This window comes from Hevea brasiliensis, chromosome 2, assembly GCF_030052815.1.
Source record: "Hevea brasiliensis isolate MT/VB/25A 57/8 chromosome 2, ASM3005281v1, whole genome shotgun sequence".
NCBI classification, from domain to species: domain Eukaryota; kingdom Viridiplantae; phylum Streptophyta; class Magnoliopsida; order Malpighiales; family Euphorbiaceae; genus Hevea; species Hevea brasiliensis.
This window is the reverse complement of record NC_079494.1, coordinates 4848722-4876505: the sequence shown is the minus strand read 5'-3', so window position 1 is coordinate 4876505 and position 27784 is coordinate 4848722. Positions and strand designations below refer to the sequence as shown.

The following is a 27784-nucleotide window of genomic DNA, read 5'->3' as shown; positions in this document are numbered from 1 at the left end:
CAATACCGTTGAAGGCAGAAAGGACCCACCACGGAAGCACACAAACGCTGACCCTGACGGCCCCAGATGCAATAGGGAACCCTTTTACTTACAGGGATAGATGAGTCATAAAATAAAAAGCTCAGGATAATTTTGTAATTCCGCTTACGGCACTATATAATGGTGAAAAGATGAAGATGAGGCCATAGACAACGCTTCCTCCAGGAAAGATATTCTTCTGTTTGTAGCCTAGATGTCAGATTCAGGCTGGGTTATTCTGGTAAGCTAATTTTAGATTTAGATTTTTCGAAATTTTTGGTTTATGCTAACTGTTGATGAAGATGAGAATTCTAATTTGTGGGAAACAAATGCGGCGATGATGATGAGCAAGACCTTTTATTTCCTGAGGTATTTTGCCCATGATAAGGTTTCAAGCACTTTTTGAGCCGCATGATAAGGTTTCATTGTGTCTATTTTTTTTTATCCAAAACAAATGGTTCGCCGGTTACTGAGTTAATGCTTATTATTGTTCGTTACTTCAAAGCTTCTCCTGTGTACTTTGATTTTGCTAAATTCTAATTGTTTCAGTACTAAAGTAGTGGAGGTGGAGCCAATTAATTGGAAAATCCCTGATTTTCTAATGATTCAAGAACAACTCAGTCCTTTTAACTAGTGTATTTAATATGTGTTAATAAGCTTTCATCATGCATGTGTTTGGCTAATTTATGTGGTTTGGAGTTGAGCCATAGAATTATTGGCAGAAAACATAATTTGGCATCTGAGCTTTGGTCCAAAAGCTTGATGTAGGAATGACAAGAAGTTAGATATTTTTGGGTATTGGATTGGTTTAGGTATGCTATTTTTGTGGGTATTTTACCTATTAAAATCCCCCAATTCAGTGGCATTCCTTTATAGAAAAGTGTTGAAATTGCTGAGATTTTGCTGGAATGCTCTATGTTTTAGTTAAAAAGCAATAATTATCTTTGCTTTAAAGGAAATTAATTGTTATAATAGTTGTTGACCAATAAAATCTTTCACCTAGGAGCTGCTGTGAGAGAGCTGAGAATAGGAGTGAGTTGAGAGGAGAAGAAAGTGATGAAACTGAAGAAGGGAAAAAAAAAAAAAAAAAGAGAAAGACAAAGTGTGTCTTCGTTTTTCTATTCGTATATCCCTGTTTGAGCCATGAGTGTATGTTTTCTTTTTGTCCTTGCCTTGCCTCTTCTATATGTTTGTGAGAAAATATTTATTTTGTCTTTGTTGAAAACCATGTCCTGCTCTCTCTCCACTGTTTTCCAACCTCTCCCCAGGTTATGAAATAAGAAAGTAGTACAAAAGCTGCCAGGCAAATTGAAAATCCCAATAATTTTGGAGATGCATTTGGTTTCCGTAAAAATAATTTCCACTGTTAGGAATTCATTAACTTGACATCATCATCAATACATGGCTATTTATAAAGCAAAAAATGTCCCATGGTTTCTACCTAATCAACTAAGAGAATAATGGAGCACCTTATTTAGAAGATTAGTTTTATAAGTTTAGACATTTCATATCTACTTTTGTAGCTTGATTTCAGGATTTGAATTAAAAAAAAAATACATAAACTACATCCTTGGAAGTGGTGGAATTTACATGCTTTAACACCCCTTGTTACTTTTACTGAAGACTGCAAATTAAGTTATCTTGGAGCATCATCTCTCCAATTTCTGCTTTGATTGGTTGTCTTTGGAGCACATCTTTTGAATTCTTTTATAGAGCATTATTTGTCTTCTTGGAACAACCATGTTTTCAACCATTCTTGAGTGAAATTTCTTCTTGGAGCAACCCCCCTCCTATAGGCTATCGCATACTTTAATCAATAACAAAGGCTAATCAGGTCCCTTAAGATCAAAAAATTCTGATACTATTGTTGGATTTGAAGGAAGAATAAAAAAAAAAAACTAAGAAAAAGGGGAGAGATTTCTGCTGAAATCGATATTGATTTCTCTCTTTTCTTTCTTACATATTTCTAGCAATACATGACTATTTATAGAGTAAAACATCACATGGTTTCTACCTAATCAACTAAGAGAGGAATGGAGCCCTTTACTTAAAAGATTAGTCTTACTAGTTTAGACATTTCATATCAACTTTTATTGCTAGATTTCAGGATTTAAGTTCAAACAAAATACATAAGCTACATCCTTGGAACTTGTAGAAAATTTAGAGTTTGAAGCAATAGTATTACATGCTTCAACATCGACCTATTGAAAAACACTGGAAGGAAGTGAAAATGCTGCAACAATATAATTAAAATGTTATTTAACCTGATTAAAAATGATTTAAAATATTAAATTAAATTAACTATAAATTTTAGCCTTCTGTCTTCCAGAAAACCATCTCATCCACAATGGGAGGCATGAAAAATTTCTTGTTAAACATTAGTTCTGAAAACATAAGGAAGCTTTTACAACTACACATTGTCTCTGTGAAGATGGGAAAGTGTGCAAGCGTTCTTCTGATTTATGTTGGTGCCAATTCGTCAGAGTCAACGAGCCAGTTTTACACGAGTACTCAAAATGTCCTATGAATGTTTGTTAAGGCGTTAGTAGATAGTAATAAGCTCAAATCTAATCAGAAACTCTTAGATAGAAATTATCACTTGGGCATGGCTATGTAACACCCAAACCTTATCCGCAGTTGGAGCAGTGTGTAAATGCCCCCGAGACACGTCCAAGAGTATATCTCAAGGGTTAACACTCTCTCTCCAAGGTGAAGCTTGGTTTACTTTAATTCCTATTTATGCTTCAATTGGAGAAAATAAAGGGCGATTTACAAATTTTCAATTTATTTAATTCATAAGTAAATTAATTGATAAATGTTTCACTTATTTAAAATTTTCCAATTAGTGAAATTTAATTTAAAATTTTTAACAGAAAATGGACAGAGTGTTACGACCCAACCTATGGGCCGAACCAGCACTAGGACCTGGGCTGACATAAAGCCTCCAAGGCCCGTAGTAAGCCTTATTGTTTTCAAACTCATGATCAGACCCACAATTTAGGCGCAATATACATATAAAATAATTTAAATTAAACTATTATAATTTTATTTCGAGTCAACTTAACCCAATAATTGTCAGAAACTCATATTAGGGGAGTTTAACTCAACTCTGTTACATCATTTACAAACTATTTAAAAATCATAAAAAATTTTGGTACAGTTACATAAAAACTTAAATTCATATAGTCCCTAACAAGATTAATGCTACTGCTAGTACATGCGGAGTTCTAAATTATAAATTTAGAGAATAATAAATACAATTAAGTAAATATTGATAATCTGCAAAAAAAAAAGTAGGTTATCCTGAAAAAAAAAAGGCTCCTCCTGTAACCTGGAAAAATAAGGTGAACATGAGTGAGCGTTCGACTCAAAGAGTAAAATACTAATTTTAAGTACAATTTCTATAGCTATCTAAAGCTAATGTATCCTAAAGAGTGGAATGCAACACCATAATAATTTTTATACAATCATATCATAACAGTAAAAAGGTAATTTGGGGCACTCACACACCTAATCATATTCAAACAGTACATATACGGGAGTTGATCCCCCTATACAGCTCTTTTAATTCAACTTTTACTAGCGAGTGTCTCTCAAGCCGAACTTTCGCTTAATAAACCAAATGCAGGGGCTAGCGAGATCATCTCGAGCCGTGTCTACTCCGACTTATCCATAAAGGACTGGGTCCCAGCAAGTGTCTCTCAAGCCGCGTCTACCCGTCCTATCCATATCCAATACCACACACCACACGCACGCTAACGCACGCATACTACTTCAAATTACTATAAACAATATTCATGGCACTTCATCAATTAAGAATGCAATATAAAATGTGCCTAGTATTTAACTACATAGATATATAGTTATAAGTGATGCATGGGTATACCTGAACATATAATAATATTGAAATTATAATTAAAATTAATATTTTACTCACAGATTGATCAGAAACTGCTGCAGTGGTTGAGAGGAGGAATGACTCCGATCACCTAGATAATTATGTTATAAATTTATCAGTGTTAACCCAAATTAAGAATTTTAAAAAAATAATGACACCCTAATTTATGCCGGAAATTCAGCAGAGTCTCCCCTGTACCTAAGATCTATCCAACCTGCAACGTGGTTCAAATCACATTTCTAAAATCACATATCTCAATCCATATCTCATCAACAACATAGTGCTCCTCCTGGGCCCTCCAAAACAATCAATACTCACAATCTTGAAAATTATATTTTAATCCCTGAAATTAACCTTTTTGCAAAAATTACTCAAACGAGTTCTAAAAATTCTAAAATTTTGTCCTACAGTCTTTAACAATATTACAAGGCTATTGCAAAAGGAATTTCAATTTTTTAATCACCCGCATTCAAGAATATTTCTCAATTCCATAAGTATCTAACAACTAACATATTCTTAATTCAACCTAATTCAATATTCACATATTTAAACCTCTATTCTCAAGTTTCAACCAATCATATATGTAACAACCCAGAAATTAAAAAAAAAAAAAAAAGATTTGATTGTTGGAGTGTGACAGTGGGTTTCCACTGTCATAGCCAACATTTATTAAAAAAAAAAAAAAAAAAAAATCAAAAACGGGAGGAGGAAGCCCCCATTTTTCTCTTCTCTCCCTTTCCTTCCCTCTCTTCTTCTTCTTCCTTTATCGCGACCGACGGCGGCGTCCCAGCAGCTCCCCACCGCCGGCGACCCTCCGCGACGTCAGACCACGAAACGGCAGCAAGAGAGGAAGAGGAGAGAACGCAAAGGCGCGGCTTTCCGGCGCGATTCCGGCTTCATCCGACGTCCGATCGAGGCGATTCCGGTGGCGTTGGAAAGCTTGTTCCGAGAGCTTTCTTTTGACACAAATTTTGAAGCAAATGGAGGTCGGATGAGTGAGATATGGAGGAGAGAAGTTTCGGGTTTTTCAAGCTTTTTCGTCAGATCTACGACGATCCGACCGTTGGATCGACGATCCGAGACCACATATGGACTGAGGAAGAGGAGAGGAACATGGTGGTATGATCAGACCCGGCAAATGTCGCCGGCGACCGGCGGCCGGCCACCGTGCGCGGTGGTGCCGGCGGTGGCTCCGGTGAGCTATGGAGATGGTTCAACTTCCAGAGGCTTCCTCATAAATTTTTGGAATTTTTGAGACACAGATAAACTTCGGGTAAGACAATTTTCATTATTTCGCTGTCTGTGGAGCATAAATACAGTGTTTCTTAAACAGGAAAAATTGGAGAAAAATTCTAAGAAAAATATATGATGAAAGTAAAATTATTTGGAGATATTCTATGGTGTTAGTTGAATTTTTGAGTGATTATAGAATATTTTTGAGAAATATGGATGGATTTTAATTAGATTTTTAGCATATGGGCATATAAGATTGTTTGAAATTTAGATAATTAAATTTTATATAATTGGTTGAAGCTTGAGGATGGAGGTTTAAATATGTGAATATTTAATTGGGTTGAATTAAGAATATGTTAGATGTTGGAAACTTAAGGAATCGAATAAAATTCTTGAATAAAATATTCATGGGTGATTAGAAAATTTCAATTCATTTTGTAATAGCCTTATAATATTATTAAGATCATGCAAAAATTTTAGAATTTTTAGAGCTTGTTTGAGTGGATTTTTGAAAAATGTCAATTATAGGGACTAAAATGTAATTTTTAAGATATTGAGTATTGTCTGATTTTGAGGGCCCAGGAGGGGCCATGTGATATTGATGAGATGTGATTATGGAAATTGAGAATTTAGAAGTGTTATTTGAGCCTTTTTGCAGGTTGGGTATGTCCCAGGTATAGGGGAAACTCTGCCGGATTTCCGGCATGAATTAGGCTGTCTATTGCCTCTTTAGAGTTTTATCTTAACTTAGTACTAATAAATTTATAATTTAATTATTAGGTGATCAAGGTCAGCTATTTTTCTGCATCCAGCAGCCACAATAGTCATCGGTGTACTGTGAGTAAAATATTAATTTTAATTGTAATTTCGATATTATTATATGTTCAGCATGCCCATGCATCACTTATATGCATATAATTATGTAGTTAAACTCTAGGCACGATTTATGTTGCATTGATAACTGTTAAAGTGCCATGAATGTTGTTGCGGTAATTTGGAGCAGTGTGCGTGCGTTGGCGTGCGTGTGATGTGGTGTGGACTATGGATAGGACGGGTAGTCACGGCTTGAGTTCTTCGCTGGGACCCGATCCTTCGAGGGGTAGTCACGGCTTGAGTTCTTCGCTGGGACCCTCGATTTGGTTATTAAGTGGAAGTCCGAGCTGAGTTCTTCGCTGGCACCAGATTGGATTTAAGAGAGCTGTATAGGGGATCAGCTCCCATATATTATGATTGATGCTACAGGGTGCGTGAGTGCTCCAAATTACCTTGTTGATGCTATGGTGTGAATTTATTGCTGATGTTGCATTTCACTCTACAGGGTGCATTAGTTTTAGATAGTTATAGAGATTATGGTTAAAATTGATATTTTACTCTCTGAGTCGAACGCTCACTCCTGTTCAATATTTTTCCAGGCCACAGGAGGAGTTATTTTACAGAGCAACCTGTTTTCTTCCTCGCAGGTTTAACGTCGATTATTTAATTGTATTATTATTCTCTAAATTTGTAATTTAGGACTCCGCATGTGCTAGTAGTAGCATTAAGCCTGTCAGGGACTGTATGAATTCAAGTTTTTGAATTAATAAATGAAAAGAAAAATTATATGAGTTTTAAATGGTTATAAATGAGGTAACAGGGTTGAGCTGGGCTCCCCTAATTTTTATTTCTGATAATTTCTGGGCTAAGTTGGCCCGAAATATAATTTTAACAGTTTAATTTAAATTATTTTATGTGCATATTGGGCCTAAATTGTGGGCCTGGTTACGAATTTGAGGAATAGTTAGGCTTACTACGGGCATCGGGGGCTTTAAGCTGGCCCAGGTCCTAGTGCCGGTCCGGCCCATAGGTTGGGTCGTGACAAAGTTGGTATCAGAGCTTAGGCTCTAGATTCATGGGAAATAATATAATTAGGAGTGCAAAAGGAGTCTTGTTAGGATGTTACATGCGGAGTATAGGATTCTGTTTCGTCCTTTTCTGTAATTCTTTGTTTCTAGATTCTGCGTTATACATCGGGAAATATAAAAGTACTTCAGTTAGTGTCTTGATTTTCGTGGAGTACATAGAAATATGAAATAGATTTAGCAAACTTATTGAGGTCTGCCATGGAAACACGTATTCCAATAAATACTATATTTTTGTCAGTATGGGTTTAAATGGTGTGCCCATTTCGTGCAAGGCGCAGGTACATAAAGGTGAGTCTTGAAAGTGCAGTTGCCCTAGATAAGGATGAGGATACCACTGCTGGCAGTCGTCAATGGATGACCCAGTCAGAGTAAGTTATGATAACAGTATATTCAAGAGAGATAAGAGTTAGGAGACCTAGTCTGTCGGGACGTATCGTAGTAACTATACAATGTTCTCGATGTCTGCTCTGTAAGCTGCAGATTACAGTACCAACATGAGATTATTGTGTAGAGCTGCGTGCATCCCCGTGGTGCTCCATAATGAGAGTGTTTGCGGATGGCTTCTGTTTTGGTACAGTTATGCCAGAACAGAGTTTTATATCTGCAGAGGAGTTGGGAACTCCTGGTTAGGAGTCTAGAGTTAGAATATTGAAAGGTTACAGTTGGGAGATATCTTGAGTCAGTGACTCAGTTACCCTAGCATGAGCTAGAGTTACAATAAGAATTGCCATCAGACCAGAGGTTTCGGATTAGTTGCAAAGTAAAGGTGACACCTATAGAGTGAGATTATCTAGTATTCAGTATGGAATTTTGGATGGTTTTTGCAGTATGACAAACATTTTGCTTAGAGCTTAGTGAGAATAGTATACCTTGTGTGTATTAGTATGGAATAAAGTACAACCCTACTACCTAGAGAAGGTCGAAATTATGAATTGATGATTTACAGAGCTATGATATGATAAAAGAGACATTAATTTGACATGGTTTTGGGCAAGGTGGTAAATGTAGTACCTTTGTTGCAGCAAGTTAGGGTATAGTCCTATCTTTTCAGAAGGGATTGAAGGTTATTGCTGATAATGATGACTTATGGAATAGTGTCCCAGATGGGACTGTAGGGTGTGGTAGAGAGTAATTGGCTCGGGTATCCTGCAGATGATACAAGTTCCATTATAGGAATCATATATAATCAGATCACGATGGATGTAAATCCTTTGAATTGGATGACGGGTTTGGGTGCCCGAAATCTTAAGTTTTGGCTAATTGAGTAAACATGGAAAATAATAATAATAATAATAATAATAATAATAATAATAATAATAATAATAATAATAAATTAAATTACTGCAGAATCAGTTCTCGAGGTAGTAAGGGTATTATGTAAGCTAAAGGACAAGAATAGAAATCATACGATAAAGGTATGACTGCAATTTCCTGAGTTCCTTTCTAACTTCATATTGTTCAAAACAATAATATAATCTAATTATAATAGTGTTAAGAGAAATAAATTAACGAAGATAAATTATAGAAGGCCAATGGATAGAGAAAGTACAGAATGAAAGTTTGGACAATTGATTGCAGATGCAATATAATCTAAATGCCAGTGAAAGTACTAGCTAGAGTGGTCAAAGGACCAAATCTGAGTAGCACAGATATGTGATAACATGGTAGAGACTCTGAAAGATATAGTTAGCAAGTACAGCTGTCATGTTAGGAAGAAGAATGGAACCAGGGATAGAATAGTTAAGTTCTATTTTGGGTAAGACAAAAGAAATAAATGAAAGGACAACCTGAAGAGCGCATAATAAAAGGAACAAAGTTAAGATATAGGGTAGGCTAAGTGTTATTCTTAGCAAGGTGAATGACAAGGACGGAGAACCCAAAATGGGACCATATTAGCAAGAATAGTGATGGAGGTATGGAATACAATAATAATGAGTAAATGCTAGAAGGTGTGCGATGGTATAGCGGACTACCTAATTAGGTAGAGAAAACGAAGTTAGTAAGTAGTAAGTTGAATAAAGGTCAATCTAAGGGATCAAATAGGTATGATGATAGGAAAAGAATGATAGATAATGATACATATGCTTAGTTTAGACTTTTGAGATAGTAAGAAGGTAGTTAGAGGTTCGTTATGAATGTCAGGCAAACATTGTTAGTGTGACAAAGAGAATCACTTTGCAGTGGAGTAATAACGACAGAACAACAGTAGCGGTAGAACGAGAAGTGACAAGTCTGGGTGGTTATAAATCACTAGAAAGTTCAAAGATCAAATTAATGACCATAGATAAGGGTGGAATTAGTGTTGGAAGAATCTATTAGTGAGAGAAATCTTTCAGGGATCAACAAAAGTTATGGGCACAATATAAACGATGATAGATATGAATCAGAGGTCGAGTATAAGTAAAGTTAATAAATTATAAAATATTATGTCAGGAAGGACAATGGTACGGTAAAGTGTTCATGCAGATGATATCTTATAGGTAGAGCACAATTGTGCTAAGAGATGATGAAATTTGAAGAGAAAGACTAAGAAACATAGGTTAAACGTTATTATATGGACAATCGGACGTAGTTGAATATAAGAGGATATTTTTCTTTCTTTTCAAGTTTAGCTTGTACTTCTGGTTCTAAGAAGGTTATATAAGGAACAGAGACTGAGTCAAGGAGACCTAATTATTGGAGAGTTTGGTAGGCACCAATTCATACATAATTTCCTGATATGAGAATGACAGTAAGTATGTACCTAGTGTTAAGTATGAAAGGACGATCAGAATAGTGACAGGAGTCAAATGGAGTTAGCTACCAAGACTTGCAACCGTTTTAAACTATGAGCTAGAGGAAGTACTATTTATGGATGAGTTTCAATAGATGAAATTGTTGCTGATGGGTAATTTGAGGCTGAAGTTTGGAAAGCTATGGGCAGTATATGTGATTATATTAAGGAGAATGAACATGTGAAGTATCTTGTTTAGAATTAAGGCATGGCACACATTTTCCATAGCCGTGTCAGTTCAGATGGAACTTATAGTTCTGGGGCTCATATCCATCCAGGATAAGCAATTTCCTACTAAGGCTGGTAGGGACTGATAATGTTCTGATAGTTAAGTTGGAAAAAGGGGATACAAAAAAAAAAAAAAAGAATTTTCTATGGTTAATTACAAGTGTTATATAAGGTGAAGAATGTGCTGGTAGGAGTAAATTGTAAGGTTAGAATTTCTGAAGTAATAGAATTAGTAATCAAGATAAGACTAAGAAATAAAATGAAAGTTAAAGTTGATGATGGGATAGACATCTTTGAAGGAAAAGGTGTAAGGATGAGATAGGACTAAAATTAAGGAATAAGTACAGCAGGTTGAAAAGATATCAACAATACCAAAAAAAAAAAAAAAATAGGAAAAGGGAAGTGGATAAGATGCAAAGGACAGAAAGAGAGCTCGATAGAGCCAGTTATAATGATGAGGATAAGGAGGAATAGGTATGCTAGGAACACACTAAGGGATGTTTAAAATAAGTTATTATGAGATGATAGATTAAAGGATTAGTAGAGCCTCGATCTGAGTGCCAATGTGTCAGAAGTAGGCCACATGCTGAGAAGCTATAGAAAGAAGTTTAGATATTTCCATTCCAAAGAAGGAGTGAGAATTGATAAAGTCGTATTGGATTGAGTTGTCAGGGAATATGAACACTTTTGTTACCTAGAAGGAGAGACCCAGTTTACTTTCCAATGTTGATAAATGATACACTTGGCCCTTGGAGGAGACTCTACCTGACTAGTTACATAAGATGGACAGAGGTTGGTCTAAGTACCTTAGTAATGACACAAAAGGAGATTAAAAATTTGAAATATCATGGAAGTGAGAAGATTTATAGGTATTTGACCACTGAGGTCATAAGAAGAGTGAAGATCTCGAACAGGATGCCTAGATTAGGTGTTACAGGAAAGCTACTCATAGGATACCATGGAATAAGGAACATAAGTTATGTCATTGGGGAAACAGAGATCATTGAAACAAAGGAATGATGACTGAAGTCACTAAGAGACACGTTAGGGCGTAATAAAAGTGAGGTAAGCGCCAAAGTTAATTAAAGTTATCAGAGATCAAGTCGAGAGTAATAGAGTTATAACGAATACCTAAAATGTCAGAAAAATGGTCAATAAATAGTTACAAGATAAAAGCCCTCTAGAAAGAGATGATGACAAATAGGACACTATAGTAGAATCAGAGAACAGTAGAATATCATATATAATATACGAAGAGTTTGAAGAATGAATGTTTTACCCATCTCTGCATAGCTGGAGGAGAAATGATTGCTCTTGTTCCGATAATCTTCTTTTCCATATCTCTTGTTTCTTCAAAAATTCGAGGACGAATTTTTCTTAAGGGGGGAAGAATGTAACAACCCAGAAATTAAAAAAAAAAAAAAAAGATTTGATTGTTGGCGTGTGACAGTGGGTTTCCACTGTCACAGCCAACATTTATTAAAAAAAATAAAAATAAAAAAAAAATAAAAAACGGGAGGAGGAAGCCCCCCCCCCCCCCATTTTTCTCTTCTCTCCCTTTCCTTCCCTCTCTTCTTCTTCTTCCTTTCTCCGGTGACCGGCCGGCGACGTCCCAAGCAGCTCCCCACCGGCCGGCGACCCTCCGGCGACGTCCAGGACCACCAGAAACGGCGGCAAGAGAGGGAGAGGAGAGAGAAAACGCGCGCAAGGCGCCGGCTTTCCGGCGCGATTCCGGCTTCATCCGACGTCCGATCGAGGCGATTCCGGTGGCGTTGGAAAGCTTGTTCCGAGAGCTTTCTTTTGACACCAATTTTGAAGCAAATGGAGGTCGGATGAGTGAGATATGGAGGAGAGAAGTTTCGGGTTTTTCAAGCTTTTTCGTCAGATCTACGACGATCCGACCGTTGGATCGACGATCCGAGACCACATATGGACTGAGGAAGAGGAGAGGAACATGGTGGTATGATCAGACCCGGCAAATGTCGCCGGCGACGGCGCCGCCACCGTGGCGCGGTGGTGCCGTGATGGCTCGTGAGCTATGGAGATGGTTCAACTTCAGAGGCTTCCTCATAAATTTTTGGAATTTTTGAGACACAGATAAACCGGTAAGACAATTTTTATTATTTCATTGTCATGGAGCATAAATACAGTGTTTCTTAAACAGGAAAAATTGGAGAAAAATTCTAAGAAAAATATATGATGAAAGTAAAATTATTTGGAGATATTCTATGGTGTTAGTTGAATTTTTGAGTGATTATATAATATTTTTGAGAAATATGGATGGATTTTAATTAGATTTTTAGCATATGGGCATATAAGATTGTTTGAAATTTAGATAATTAAATTTTATATAATTGGTTGAAGCTTAAGGATGGAGGTTTAAATATGTGAATATTTAATTGGGTTGAATTAAGAATATGTTAGATGTTGGAAACTTAAGGAATCGAATAAAATTCTTGAATAAAATATTCATGGGTGATTAGAAAATTTCAATTCATTTTGTAATAGCCTTATAATATTATTAAGGACCGCGGCGCAAAATTTTATAATTTTTAGAGCTTGTTTGAGTGGATTTTTGAAAAATGTCAATTATAGGGACTAAAATATAATTTTTAAGATATTGAGTATTGTCTGATTTTGAGGGCCCAGGAGGGGCCATGTGATATTGATGAGATGTGATTATGGAAATTGAGAATTTAGAAGTGTTATTTGAGCCTTTTGCAGTTGGGTAGGTCCTGTATAGGGAAACTCACGATTTCCTGCATGAATTAGGCTGTCTATTGCCTCTTTAGAGTTTTATCTTAACTTAGTACTAATAAATTTATAATTTAATTATTAGGTGATCAAGGTCACTATTTTTCTCGCATCCAAGACCACAATAGTCATCGTGTATCGTGAGTAAAATATTAATTTTAATTGTAATTTCGATATTATTATATGTTCAAGATGCCCATGCATCACTTATATGCATATAATTATGTAGTTAAACTCTAGGCACGATTTATGTTGCATTGATAATCATAAAGTGCCATGAATGTTGTTGCGGTAATTTGGAGCAGCAGCGTGCGTTGGCGTGCGTGTGATGTGGTGTGGACTATGGATAGGGCGGGTAGTCACGCTTGAGTTCTTCATTGGGACCCGATCCTTCGAGGGGTAGTCACGCTTGAGTTCTTCATTGGGACCTCGATTTGGTTATTAAGTGGAAGTCCGAAATGAGTTCTTCACCGCACAGATTGGATTTAAGAGAGTCAGATAGAGATCGGCTCCATATATTATGATTGATGCTACAGGGTGCGTGAGTGCTCCAAATTACCTTGTTGATGCTATGGTGTGAATTTATTGCTGATGTTGCATTTCACTCTACAGGGTGCATTAGTTTTAGATAGTTATAGAGATTATGGTTAAAATTGATATTTTACTCTCTGAGTCGAACGCTCACTCCTGTTCAATATTTTTCAGTGCCACAGAGGAGTTATTTTACTGAGCAACCTGCTTTTCTTCCTCGCAGGTTTAACGTCGATTATTTAATTGTATTATTATTCTCTAAATTTGTAATTTAGGACTCCGCATGTGCTAGTAGTAGCATTAAGCCTGTCAGGGACTGTATGAATTCAAGTTTTTGAATTAATAAATGAAAAGAAAAATTATATGAGTTTTAAATGGTTATAAATGAGGTAACAGGGTTGAGCTGGGCTCCCCTAATTTTTATTTCTGATAATTTCTGGGCTAAGTTGGCCCGAAATATAATTTTAACAGTTTAATTTAAATTATTTTATGTGCATATTGGGCCTAAATTGTGGGCCTGGTTACGAATTTGAGGAATAGTTAGGCTTACTACGGGCCTCGGGGGCTTTAAGCTGGCCCAGGTCCTAGTGCCGGTCCGGCCCATAGGTTGGGTCGTGACAATATAAAATTTAAATATCATAATTCCAGATAATCTTATATGTCTATATGCTAAAAATCTAACTAAAATTTATCTATATTTTTCAAAAATATTCTACAATCACTGAAAAATTTAACAAACACTATAGAATATCTCCAAATAATTTTACTTTAATAATATATTTTTTTTAGAATTTTTCTCTAATTTTTCATGTTTAAGAAACACTGCATTTAAGAACTACAGATTGATAAATAATAAAAATAATATTACCCAAAATTTATCCGTATCTCAAAAATTTTAAAAATTTATGAGGAAGCCTCTGGAAGTTAAATCATTCCCAAAGCTTACTAGGGCCACTGCGCACGGTGGTCGGCCGCCAGCTATATCTGCCGGAACTGGTCACATTAAAATATTCCTCTCATCTTCTTGAGTCTATAGGTGGTCTTGGATCATTGATCCAATGGTCAGATTGTCGGAAATCTCGTCGGAAAATAAAAAAAGTCGATTTTCTGTCTTCTCGTCGGCGTCGAAAACGGCCACCAAATCCGGCGAGACTGGTCTCATTTGAAAGAGCTTTCTATTAGGAGTCCATAGCTACTGGAATTACTCCAATCGGACGTCGGGATCGCCGGATCTGAGTGTTCAAAGTTTAGGACCTTTTTTTTTTTTTTCTCTCTCTCTCCTCTCTCTCCTGGCCGGATTATGGACTGTTGCTGCTACCGTTGATGTCGCCGATGAGTGTGGAGCTGCCAGAGAGATCGCCGGCCGGTGGATGGTGCTCGACGTAGAATAAAAAAAAAAAAAAAAGAGGGAGTGTGGAGGAAGAGAGAGAAATGGTAGTGGTGGTTCCCGATTTTTGTTTTAAATTTTTTTTTTAAGGACTGGTGGTGACAGTGGATTTCACTATCACACGCCAAGTCTCATCCCCTTTTTCTTTCTTTTTTTATTATTAAATTATATTTATAATAAATAATAATAATATATATAAAATAATACTTTTTAGATATAATTTAATATGTTCAAAATTCTTTTCAATTTGGTTCTAAATACAATTTTGTGAATAATTAAACAACAAAGAAAATAATAATAATAAATATAGTAATAATAATTATTATAATAGTTATAGAATTAATAACAATTTAATCAGACTATATTATGATAATTGATTTAATATTAATATATAAACTAACCATTTCAATTAAAATTGGACTATTTAATAATTATAAATTAGATAGATACTATTAAATTAATATTTTAATACCATATAAAAATATAAAATTTGTATTTTAAAATTTGGGTTATTACATAGAGTTTCTCTTAATATTTTAATAATTGTAAGTAATATGTGAATATCCCTGTCCACATTTATTATATCAATCCATTACACATGTGAAACCTATATGGTTTTATTCACAACTTACATCACAATACTATTAAATTAAGGTATATAACATCTCATCTAATAAAATAATTTAATATACTTGAAAGATTCTCTTTACATAATATATGAAAATATTTACAACCACAAAACTTATTTTTCACATCCATGTAATTTATACAATTTAAATAATTACACATTAAAAGATTATATTTCCAAATCAAAATGCCTAGTACAATGTAATCTTATAATGTGTACAAAAATCACATCATCTCATCCCTTGTCTTGAGCAAAATATTTCTCTTGCCCTTCACCCCCGTGTCGATTCTTGATCTTTACTTTTATTATTTACGGAAAGTTCAATAATTTTCCGCTAAGCAAAATGCTTAGTGGTGCTATAACTTAAAAATAACACATCATGCCATATGTGTGCAAGCTAAACATACATAGTCTCATGAAAAATGCTTCTACTAGCTTTAGTTCAATAGTACTAAATTCACTCCCACACAACCCATGGAATTTGACATAGCAATTAACCACATAAAATAATTATAATTATAGTTCATAGTGTCATGAATAATTCTTTACATGCATCATTTCATTTGTTTCATTAGCCCAATTATAATGCCTAAATGACTCAAGTGACAAGTAATCATATCATGGCATAAAGCCAAATGATCATATCATACCATGAAGTTAATTAATCATATCATAGCATGAAGCCAAGTAACTATATCATGGCATGAAGTTAAGTAATCATATCATGGCATAAAGCCAAGTAATTGTGCACAATTTCAAGTATTGATTTGTCAATTTTCTCATCATGTAACCTAGCTTTAGGCTTATAAGGGGCATACATATTATGAATATTACATGAAATTTATTCAATCAATCATGCTCACCAATTCCCTTTTTCATTCACAACTTATATGGAATAACTACCGTGAAAATCACAATTTCCCAACTCAAGTCAAACTGGACAGTAGGAGCAGTCACTTTGAAATTTAACTAAAAATCATAGAAACAAGGTATCATCATCATATTCTCCAGAATTCAAGTTTCATATGTCCATTTCAATTTTTAGTTTGAATCATCTCAAAATCTGGGCTACAACTCAAGTTATAAATGAAAATGTGCAAACTATTCTGAACTCCGGTCATAGTCAGAGCAGTAACAAAAAATGCAAAAATTTCACCATGTAGCTGACTAAATCAATTTTTTGTTATAACTACAAAGTTGTAGAGCATTCAATAAGCTTTTTAATGGTTCAAGAATCACCCTATTTCAAGTTTTATAGCTCAAGTTATGAATTTTTAAAATCGAGTGTTCTATTCTAGAAAATTTCTAGGCAGTTTTTCAATTTTGAGCAATAAAAAGTTTTGCCTTAAAACCTTATCTTAATAGAGGAATTAGGGTTTGCACGAAACTACAAAGTTTTAGGGCACTCTCTAAAGTTTTCATTGACATAAAGATCACCAAAATCCAATATTTCTAACTAAAGTTATGAATTTTCAAAGTAATCTGGTCCTAAATCTCCTACTGGCATATTAGGGTTTTCAGTAGTTCTTCAAGTCCCAAATCATTTCTATCCTAGTGTATCCAAGAAATTCCTACTTAACCATGACAAAAGAATAGAGTTATGGCACTAACTTCTTTTGAATACCAGCTGCTGCCCCTTTCTTTTTAAGTCTCCACAAAATACTTCAAAGCTTGAATCTTCACCTCTTCAAGCTTGAATCTTCACCTCTTCTTGCTACCTTTTGCTTGGCTACTATGGTGATGATGTTTTAAGGTTTTTGGCTTGGTGTTTCTCCTTCTAACTTAAGAGGAAATGGGCTGTTAAGAGGACAAAAGAAGAAAGAAAGAAGATGAAGTAGTGGCTGGCCTATTGAAGAAAATAAGAAAGGGAAGTTTTTGGCTTTATTTAAAAGGTTTTGATGTGTTTTCTAATTTTGATTGGCTGCCTTTTTTTTTTTCTTTCTTTTTTTTTCCATTTTCAATTTTCCCATCAACTTATTAATTTTTTCAAGTCAGTCCTTTCATCATTTACCCCTTAGTTTATTAATTATTTCAAACAAGTCCCCAGGTCCATTCTTTCCTAATTTCTTCTCCACTTTCTAACTTATTCGATTTAGTCTTCATTATTAAGTTCTAATTTTTACATAATTAATTATGCCATATTTTTATTTTATTTTATTTTATTTATGATTAGTAGATTTGAGGATGTTACAGCTGAACTAAGAGAACTATCATTTGTTAAAGAGCAAAGACCATGTAAATGCCAGATAAACTGGAAACGGCAAGGCAGAAGTTCAGGCATTTCAATCTCCTTTAGCGTAGGATTGGCGAGCAACATCGAAAGGTACACATTCCTTAAGTTGCCAGCCAATTGGGGAACCACCTGAGTCAAGCCACAAAGACATCAACAGCAAATTAACACAATCTCTCACCAATAAGCACTCAATCTGCAGACAAAAACATAGACAATTATGCACAATCTAAGCTGGAGGTGGGAAGGAAAGACCAGAGGAGACCTCCCTGCCCAAATGAGCAGAAGAAGAAGAAGAAGAAGAAGAAGAAGAAGAAGAAGAAGAAGGAAGATCGGCGCTAGTGCATCATTCACAGGCCTGTCAGGTTGGTTTTGTCAGATGTAAAGGAATATCCTGTTTGTTTCCCTCTCTGTTCTGTGGTGGAAAAAAAAAAATCTGAAGCCGGCCGTGGCCGCATTTAAGGGTCAGCATTATGGCTGAACTGAAAAAATAAAAAATAAAATAAAAAATGTAAAAATCAAATCCAACCAATTTTACTAAAGGAATTAATCAAATTGGTAATTCAATTTTTGGATTTTTTATTTATTTTAATTTTAGAAAATATTTAAATTGATTATTGAATGGGTTATTTTTTAATTTTTCTTTTAAAAAATTGAACTAAATTAGATAATTAAAATTTTTCAAATGGAATTATTTATAAAATAATATTGCATAGGATAGGAACGAAATTTGATAACAGAGACGGTGATGGTGGCCTGTATTAAATTCAAGTGTATAATACCAAAGGGAAAACGCTGGTGAAAGTACTACCAAAGGGATAAATTTTAACTATTGTCTTTTAACTTATTTAGTTGTAATATTATAGTCCTTCAATTTAAAAATGTAACATAAAATTTCATCAATTTTTAAATTTTATACAATAAAATTTATTTAACCTCTAATTATATATTTTTCAGTTAGACGTTGACTTAGACAGTTTCAGCATGAAACTTAATCAGTATTTCTCTTTTCTCTCTTAAGTCATGTATAAATTGAATTATTCTCTTCTTTATAAATAAAATAATTTTTCACGTGTAAAGAGAATAATTTTACACTTTACATAAGAAATGAGAGAAAAATATTAATAAAATATCATGTGAGAGCTGTTCACATTAGTTTCTAACTGGAAAAAGTTAGAGAAATTTTATTATATAAAATTTTAAAGTTTGAGAGTTTTATATTACATTTTAAAGTTGAAGGACTGAAGTGTTACAACTATATAATTCATGGACAGTTGTTAAAATTTATTTCCTACCAAAGATATGCATTGCCACGTGTTAGGCTCACAACTCTTATGGCCCCACACGCTGGTTGGAAAATCGTCACGTGAGGTCAAAAAAAAAAAAACGGCGACGATCTTAACTAATATGCTTCGAATCTTCTCTTCTCACTGTCTTCCAAAACCCCGATAAGCCACCAAACAACTTGCTAACACTTAAAAGCCTGAAACCCCAAAGCTCCACAGGCTAACTGCAACTAGCCAGAAAACCAAGAAAATTAATCGAGAGCAATGACAACCACAAGATTCTTACGTTCTTCTAGGCCTCTTCCTCATGCTCCTCCTCCTGGTTCAACTTCTTCATCTGTTTCGACGGTGAAATGCATCGGCAAAAATACTTCTGGGTTGGGCGGAGAGAAGATGGTTTCAAGAGATGGTGATAAAAGGAGATCAACGGCGGCTGCTGTGAGAGCGTCAGTAGCTGTTAGGGAGAGTTTGATCATTGCAGAGCCACGGGTTGATGAGGGAATAGATTTGGCTTCTTTGTTTACAACTGTTGGTAATGCTTTGTTTAAGTTGTTGAGACCTGCTGTTAAACGCAAGCCGTGGAAAGTACAGGTCCAGACGCTCATTGAAAAGGTTCGTTCGACTTCGTTTGTAATTAATATTATTTATTATTTTATTTTAATAATATAATTTGATATATATTTATATATATGTTTTATAATTTCATAATTATATGATAAAATTTAATTAATTATAATTTATTTCAAGTGTTAATAAAAAATAAGTCGATTGATAAATTTTTTAATTTTTTAAAATTAATTAATATAATTATATATTAATAAAATAATAAACAAAATAAAAAAATCTGTAGGAGATAATTTTTGAAATATCATTATTAAAACTTTAAGATCTTAAATATAAGAAATAACTTAACAATAATTTTTTAAATTATTTAATAATTTTATATTAAATAATTATTTAAATATATTAATATAATATTTTTTAAAAATAATTCACTTTTTTTTTAATTTAACCGAATAATTAAGTTAAAAAGTATATAATTTTAATGCTTATTAAATATATAATTTCTTCTTTCTAATATTTTTTTCCCCTTACGCAGGCTATAATTGATTGCCGGTTCTTTACTTTATTTGCCACTGTGGGAGCGTTGCTTAGTTCAGTGTTGTGTTTTATGGAGGTAAATTATTATTGTTAATTAATTATTCCAGAAAATAGAAAACTGGGGAAAAAAAAATCTTGGTAATTTATAATATAGTCCTTCAAATTGGCAAAAATCACTACTTCATCCTCGCTTTCCTAAAATGTAATGATTTAATCTTAGGGCAGAACCAGAGAATTGAATATTTTACTTTATTTAAAAGAAAAAAAAATATTATATACAATAATAAACTATTTATTAAGAAAAATATGATAATATATGTAAATAATAACAATAATTGGATAGGAAAAAAATAATTTCATAAAATAATAAATTTTCGTTTTAATCTTAAATCTATAATTGTGTTTGATGAGTTTTTTTTATTATTATTTTTTGGCAACGTTGCTTGATATAATTAAATAATTATTTAATAACTGATCTTTCATTTTATTTTGTAATTGAGTCTCTAAGGCCTCGTTATAAGAAATCATATTAACGTCAATTTTACAAGCCAACGAAGCAATAGATGCACTAATTTTTTTATATATTACATGTTAATTATTAAAACAATCAGTAAAATAATTATTAATTTAAATGCTAATTATTATATAATAAATACAATAATTGTCAAAATGATAAATCTAAATTTATTAAATATCATAATATTTTAATTATTTTAATGAAATAAAAATTATTTTAATGATTAAATGGGTAATTTATATATATATATATATATATATATATATATATATATATATATATATATATATATATATATATATATATATATATATGAACTAAAAAAAAATTGAGTAGGTCAATTGAACCACTCAATATGCCATAGATCTGCCCTTGTTTAATTCCTAAGTTTTGACAGAAGAACTAAGCTATTAATAAATTGAAAACTCAGGACTAAATCATTACATTAGCAGGATTAAGTTATGGTTTTTGTCTAATCACTGTATTGTAAATCACCCTTTATTTAATTATTTTTGTTTTCTTTAAGTTCTGTATCATATTTTGCAGGGTTGCTTTCTCATTCTGAAGTCCTACTTTCACTATTTTGGCGCGTTATCTCATAGTTCAGATCAAGGAGAAGCTGGAGAAATTGTGCAGCTACTTATAGAAGCCATTGGTATATCTACCTTATATGCTTCAGTGTTTTCTTCTACTAGCTCTATATATGGTTCATTTTACTGAACCATGGTGTTGGTTCTTTTATGCAGACATGTTCTTGGTAGGGACAGCAATGCTTATTTTTGGGGTAGGGTTGCATGTCATCTTTGTGGGATCTAAGAATTTGAAACAAAACGCACTGCTGCCAGGATCAAGCCTTTTTGGGCTCTTCTTTTTGAAGGTGAGCCTCTCTTTCACAGTTCATTCAATTAATAGAAATACGTATAGCATGACTTGAACCTGTTTGTTTTTTTTCCTTGATATAGCTATAAATACTAACGTTTTTTGATGATTTTTGGGCCTCTTTTCAGTCTCTTCCAACATGGGTGCAGATGGAATCAGTTTCCCAAGCCAAATCTAGAATTGGCCATGCAGTCATCATGATACTTCAAGTGGGATTGTTGGAGAAATTCAAGAAAATACCTTTGGTTACTAGTTTGGATTTTGCTTGTTTTGCTGGAGCTGTGCTGATTTCCTCAGCTTGTATATTCATTCTCTCAAAACTTTCTCTTGGTGGTATTGCGAGAGAAGGCAGGTAGCAGAGGACGAAGATTATACGTACAATGCATATATATTTGCCAAATGACGGCCAAGAAGGAATCAAACCTTATTCTTTTGTTGGTCATACATCCTTTTTGTATATTCTACTGCATACTTATACAATAGAAATAAAAATCCTATTCCTATTTCACCCAAATTGAGGAATGGATACCAACATTTGGATTCCATGCTCAAGCCTTCTGTGTCAAGAAGAACAAGAAGGAGAAATGCCTCTTTTAAGTCTCTGATTTTTGCAGTTTTGAATTGTAGCAAGAAGCACAATATATATTTTCTTAATTATATGAATGTTATTCTTCTAATATATATTTTCCACCAGAGTAAGAGGATAGGGGTACAGGTGTAACTATGTTGATTTGCAATGCTGACATCAAGGATTAAAATTCACAATCTTAGAAAGTTTTGGATGAGGAAGGCTTGTAAACATCAAAAAGAGACCTAATTGGAAGGTGACATATACCTGTTTACCATAGCTCCCTTGAGATAATTTTGAACTCATGGAACCTTGTAAAGACACATGATAAGTAATATTAAACTGAGAAACAGAAAGCCAAATAACAAGTGTTAGTATTAGTTATCTAGTAAGCAAATCACATAACGCAGTAAAGAAGAGCTAACTGTTACTTATCAAAGAAAGACAATGGCCCTATTACAGCAATCAGAAAGCCAAATAACAAGTGTTAGTATTAGTAAGGTACAGTCCTGGTTATCTAGTAAGCAAATCACAGAAAGCAGTAAAGAAGAGCTAACTGTTACTTATCAAAGAAAGACAATGGCCCTATTACAGCAATTTGACTTGACTCCTAGCCCTATATATGCTAATCAAGCCCCTTCATAATCATCGGGCGTACACATTTGGCATTTATTGACAGAGAAGGGATTGGCATAGGTACAGCAATCACAAAACCAATAATCATCTTCGAACATATCCTTGGAGCTGCTGCTGCTAGCCTTATGGACGTCAGATAGACCATTTTCTAATGCTTTAACCAGCTTCTCAAAGTAATTTTCTGTCACAATAGCCAGTTGAATTAAATTTCTTCTGTAATCGTCGAAATGCTTTAACTGGTTTTCACAATAGAGAAATGGCTGTAGCTCTCTTTCCACACAATTATGAAGCTTTTCCAGCCAGGATTCTGCCTCCCCTTGCAAGAACTCGAAAAACTGCTTCTTTGCAGGCCCATTGTCAGGCAAGTAGTATCTATACGCATAACTCCACTCCAGTATTCCCCTACACTCTACTATCTGCAGCCAAGCTTTGGTTATAAAGTCGAAACATGCCTCTGAAATGTCTAGATTCTTGCTAAGCTGCTTGAATTTCTCATTCTTCACTTTTTGGAAATCTGCAATGGCCTTCACTATGGATTTTTTATTGACGTCCCAACGTTCAAAATAAAGAGTATATTTCTCTAGAGATTGCTTTGCCATCTCTATTTTCTTGCTTCTGGATCCGAAGTCTTATATGCATTACAAGTTATATGATAGGAAAATGGACTAAGGCATACCCAGCAAAAATCGTGCCCACAAACCCTGCAATTCATGTGCATACACCCCAAGTTTTTTTCTATGGTCGCTTACAGTTGGGACAAGGCTTGCAATAGGCTAGTATGTAATTCATATTCTCAGACTCAGACGTGTTCTTTAAAACCCACTTCTTAACAGTCTCGCAATCCAAGGGACGGTGACCTTCCTCGTCACAATTCTAGCAAAACAATAGCAAGTAACATCAAAGCTTCCTTCCCAATTAAAGAACTCAATCACGTACTCACATCCTGGGCCAGGACACCATTTTGTGCTCCAATTATCTTCAATATAAGACTTAACCAGGAACTCAGAATACTTCTTCCTATCTTCTTCAGATACCAATGAGTCGATCATGTCCTGACCCACCGACGCCTTACAGGACGGTTCAGGACATCTCAGAGATAAACACCTAAGACTATCATTATTGATCGATGTAGTAATGTAACTAGCCCAACATTCTCTACAATAAGGATGACCACAGGCAGCAGAGCATATCCCATCATAAGAAAAAGATTCAAAACAGGTCCCACAGACTACAATTACACTATCATCTTGATGAACCACTACTGGTTTCTCTAACAAGCCAAGTTTTTCACGGATTTCAAACTCATCAACAAACCAAACATCATTAACTTTGCTGACAGACCAATTAAAGTAACGGAGTAATATAGTTGCCTCATCTTTGGATAAAGAAAGGACTCTAGAAACGTCAGAGATATCTTCCTCCATGCGTTGGCGTATATCTTCTTGGTTCAAGATCCTACAGTTTTGGGGCTCGAAAAAACATGTTGGAATCATCGTCTTCTTCAGCGAAGGAGGCTTCATCATCATCATAATAATGATCAGAATCTGTATTTTCATCCTCATTAGCATCATCCAAATCATCGCTGTAATAGTCCAAGGGATCGTATTCGTCCATGGCTAGTAAATACCCTGTAAGAAAATCGGAAACCTAGTTGACATTAAAGCTGAAACTGAAAAAGATGTTAATGGAGACTGTCCACGCTGAGGTTAAGCACAGATGATGGAGAATATAAGAACAGTATTTATAGTTTACCAATGGATTCCCAAATCAATATGAGTTTGCAATCAATTCAAATGCAAGAGACTTTAGGTTTTCGTAATCCGATTGATTAATTGTAATCCAAGATCCAATGGGTCTCTTAAAAAGGTTTTCCTTTTTATAATCAATATTTTTTTACTTATTTTAGCAATTTTAATATAAGATTTTAGACACAGATATGTATATTGATTATGTGTAGACTAAGGTTAAGTAAAAATTTTTCTTTTAATCTAATCTTAAAGACCTACTGCCATAATAATCATAGTTTAAAATCGATTACAGATTAGATTTGATTTCTCTAATTTTGAACTCATGTTGCTCCATTAAAGAAAATTAAATAACTCATACTACTCTCTCTATCTTATTGTAATAATGATTTAGAAAAAAGAAATTTTATTCCACTTTACTTGTTATTTTAGGAATAAAAAAAAGTAATAATAATAATTTTTTTTAATTATATCTTTATTTATTATTATTCTCAATGTATTTTTTTTAATATATTTTTATATTTCAATGATACTATAAGAATAATTTAATCAATTATTAGTATTTTTTTATATAAAAATAATACAATCAAACTATTTCTTTAATTTTTATTCAAAAATCTTAAAAAACTATTAAAATGGTATGTAATACTAAGTTATTCTTGTAACTAATAAATTTTACTTTTTCAATGCATATTAATTAAAGAAGAGCAACTACTACTACCTCCATCAATTTTTACCCATCGCATTTAATTTTTTTACGGTAATTAAATAAATGATTAAATAATTTTATTTTTATAAAAATATATTAGTAATTAACTAAATTAGTTTTTATATCAACTAATTACTCTTTGTATAAATATTTATTATATTTAATATAAATAAAAGATAAAATAAAAAAAATACTTAATGCTCATTGATTTTTTAGATGAGCTAGATAATTTTAGATAAAAAAAAAAATTAAGTATGACAGATAAAAATAGACGATGAAATAACTCAACTCAACTAAGTTTTTATCCTAAGAATTTGAGGTCGGCTATATGAATTTTCTTTCTCCATTCTAAATAATTTTGGATTAAATCCTCGAAAATATATAATGTTTCTAGGTCATGTTGTACTACTCTCCTCAAAGTCAGTTTAGGTCTACTCCTTCTTTTCTTTCTCTCCTCTAACCTAATATGCTCTATTTGTCTAACTGGAGCCTCCGTATGTTTATACTTCACATGATCAAACCACCTCAATCTCCCTTCTCTCAACTTATCCTTAATTGGCACCACTCCTATCTTTTCTCTAATACTCTCATTACGGACTTTATCTAGTCTAGTATGACTACTCATCCACCTTAACATTCTCATCTCTGCAACTCTGATCTTAGACACATACGACCCTTTCAGTGCCCAACACTCACTACCATATAACATAGCCGGTCGTATAGCTGTATGGTAAAATTTTTCTTTCAACTTATTAGGAATTTTGCGATCACTTAAAACTCCCGTGGTACTTATCCACTTCAACCATCCAGTTTTAATCCTATGACTAGCATCCTTCTCACATCCTCCATCTATTTGAAGGATTGAGTCGAGATATTTAAAGTGATTACTTTGGGACAGTACCACTCCATCCAAACTAACTCCTTCCCTATCACCAGTTTGGCCTTCACTAAACTTGCAATGCATGTATTCTGTCTTCATTCTACTTAACTTAAAACCCTTTGACTCTAGAGTACTTCTCCAAAGCTCTAGCTTTCTATTGACTCCTTCTCGCGTTTCATCTATCAGAACTATATCATCTGCAAACATCATGCACCAAGGGATACTCTCTTGTATATGTTTCGTCAATTCATCTAAAATTAATGTAAAAAGGTAAGGACTTATAGTTGAACCTTGTTGTAATTCAATTGAGATAGGAAAATCTATTATGTCCCCTTTCATTGTGCTCACAATAGTAGTTGCTCCTTCATACATATCTTTCAACACTTATATGTACCTAATAGATACCCTCTTTTGTACTCTCCATAAGACATCTCTTGAAACACTATTACAAGCCTTCTCCAGATCAATAAAAATCATGTATAGATATTTCTTCACATCTCTATATTTCTCCATCAAGCTTCTAATGAGAAAGATCACTTCCATAGTTGAACGACCAGACATAAAGCCTGTCACGACCCAACCTATGGGCCGGACTGGCACTAGGACCTGGGCCAGCCTAAAGCCCCCGAGGCCCGTAGTAAGCCTAACTATTCCTTAACCCAACTCTAAGGCCCATTTGGGCCCAATTTCAAGAATCCAACCGGACAGAGTCCGGCCATAAAATAGACCTTTCAACAGGGAGTTTTTTTGACTCACTTGACCTGTAAACACATTATATAATCAATTGGAGAGCTCAGCTCACCCTCCACATACTCATATAACATAAAAATAAATGAGAGCTCAGCTCCCTCCTCTAGTCCATCAACATGCATAAAATAATAAGTTTACAGGTCCAAAATAACAATTTATATTACAGACCTAATTCAAATAAATATTTCTAACACATGCGAAAATTCTAAGAGTTAACAGGTTTATACAAAAATAAATAAACGACCTACGAGGGAGAAAAGCAGGTTAACCTCAAAAATATCCTCCTGTGGCCTGGAAAAATATTGAACAAGAGTGAGCGTTTGACTTAGAGAGTAAAATATCAATTTTAACTATAATCTCTATAACTATCTAAAGCTAATGCACCTTGTAGAGTGAAATGCAACATCAGCAATATTTTTCACATCATAACAATAAAAAGGTAATTTGGAGCACTCACGCACCCAGTAATGTCAAATCATAAATAAATGGGAGCTGATCCCCTATACAACTCTCTTAAATCCAACCTGTGCCAGCGAAGAACTCAGCTCGGACTTCCACTTAATAACCAAATCGGGGTCCTAGCGAAGAACTCAAGCCGTGTCTACCCCGAAGGACTGAGTGCCAGCGAAGATCTCAAGCCGTGTCTACCCGTCCTATCCATAGCCAACACCACATCACACGCACGCCAACGCACGCACACTACTCCAAATTACCACAACAACATCCATGGCACTTTAACAGTTATGAATGCAACATAAATCGTGCCTAGAGTTTAACTACATAGATATATGCATATAAGTGATGCATGGGCATGCTTGAACATATAATAATATCGAAATTACAATTAAAATTAATATTTTACTCACAGACTTAACAACAATCACTGTGGAGGCTGGGCGGAGGAAGAAGGCTGTCCCGGCTCACCTGACAATTTTATTACAATCATTTAATAAATTTGACTCAATACAAACTAAAAAAAGACTAAATACGTCCTAAGTCGTGCCGAAAATCCGGCAGAGTCTCTCCTATACCTAGGACCTACCCAACCTGTAAAAGGGCTCAAAACGCACTTCTATATTCACAAATCATACACTCACAACTCAATCACATCACACAGCCCCTCCTGGGCTCC

General features: G+C 34.1%; 1 protein-coding gene, 2 long non-coding RNA genes and 1 pseudogene across 4 annotated transcripts; 3 read left to right on the top strand and 1 right to left on the bottom strand.

The window, feature by feature from the left end:
* Positions 1 to 166: 166 nt before the first annotated feature.
* On the top strand, positions 167 to 18156 carry LOC110671199 (uncharacterized). 2 transcript variants are annotated; one of them, XR_002498056.2, is made up of 2 exons: positions 167 to 259; positions 17528 to 18156. It is a non-coding gene; the product is annotated as an uncharacterized LOC110671199 (long non-coding RNA). The 2 variants fall into 2 exon arrangements; XR_002498055.2 differs by having other exon boundaries at positions 17525 to 18156.
* On the top strand, positions 4794 to 6761 carry LOC131172174 (uncharacterized). Its single transcript, XR_009142720.1, has 3 exons — positions 4794 to 5189; positions 5930 to 5986; positions 6562 to 6761. It is a non-coding gene; the product is annotated as an uncharacterized LOC131172174 (long non-coding RNA).
* An 846-nt stretch (positions 18157 to 19002) lies between the features above and the next one.
* LOC110671648 (uncharacterized) lies at positions 19003 to 22041 on the top strand. The gene is made up of 5 exons (XM_058129539.1): positions 19003 to 19479; positions 19967 to 20044; positions 21032 to 21140; positions 21232 to 21362; positions 21493 to 22041. The coding sequence occupies exons 1-5, from the start codon at positions 19132 to 19134 to the stop codon at positions 21718 to 21720; spliced, it is 894 nt and encodes a 297-aa protein (XP_057985522.1). The 5' UTR covers positions 19003 to 19131; the 3' UTR covers positions 21721 to 22041.
* Positions 22042 to 22346: 305 nt separating this feature from the next.
* On the bottom strand, positions 22347 to 24475 carry LOC110671170 (probable E3 ubiquitin-protein ligase ARI8; annotated as a pseudogene).
* Between the last annotated feature and the right edge of the window lie 3309 nt (positions 24476 to 27784).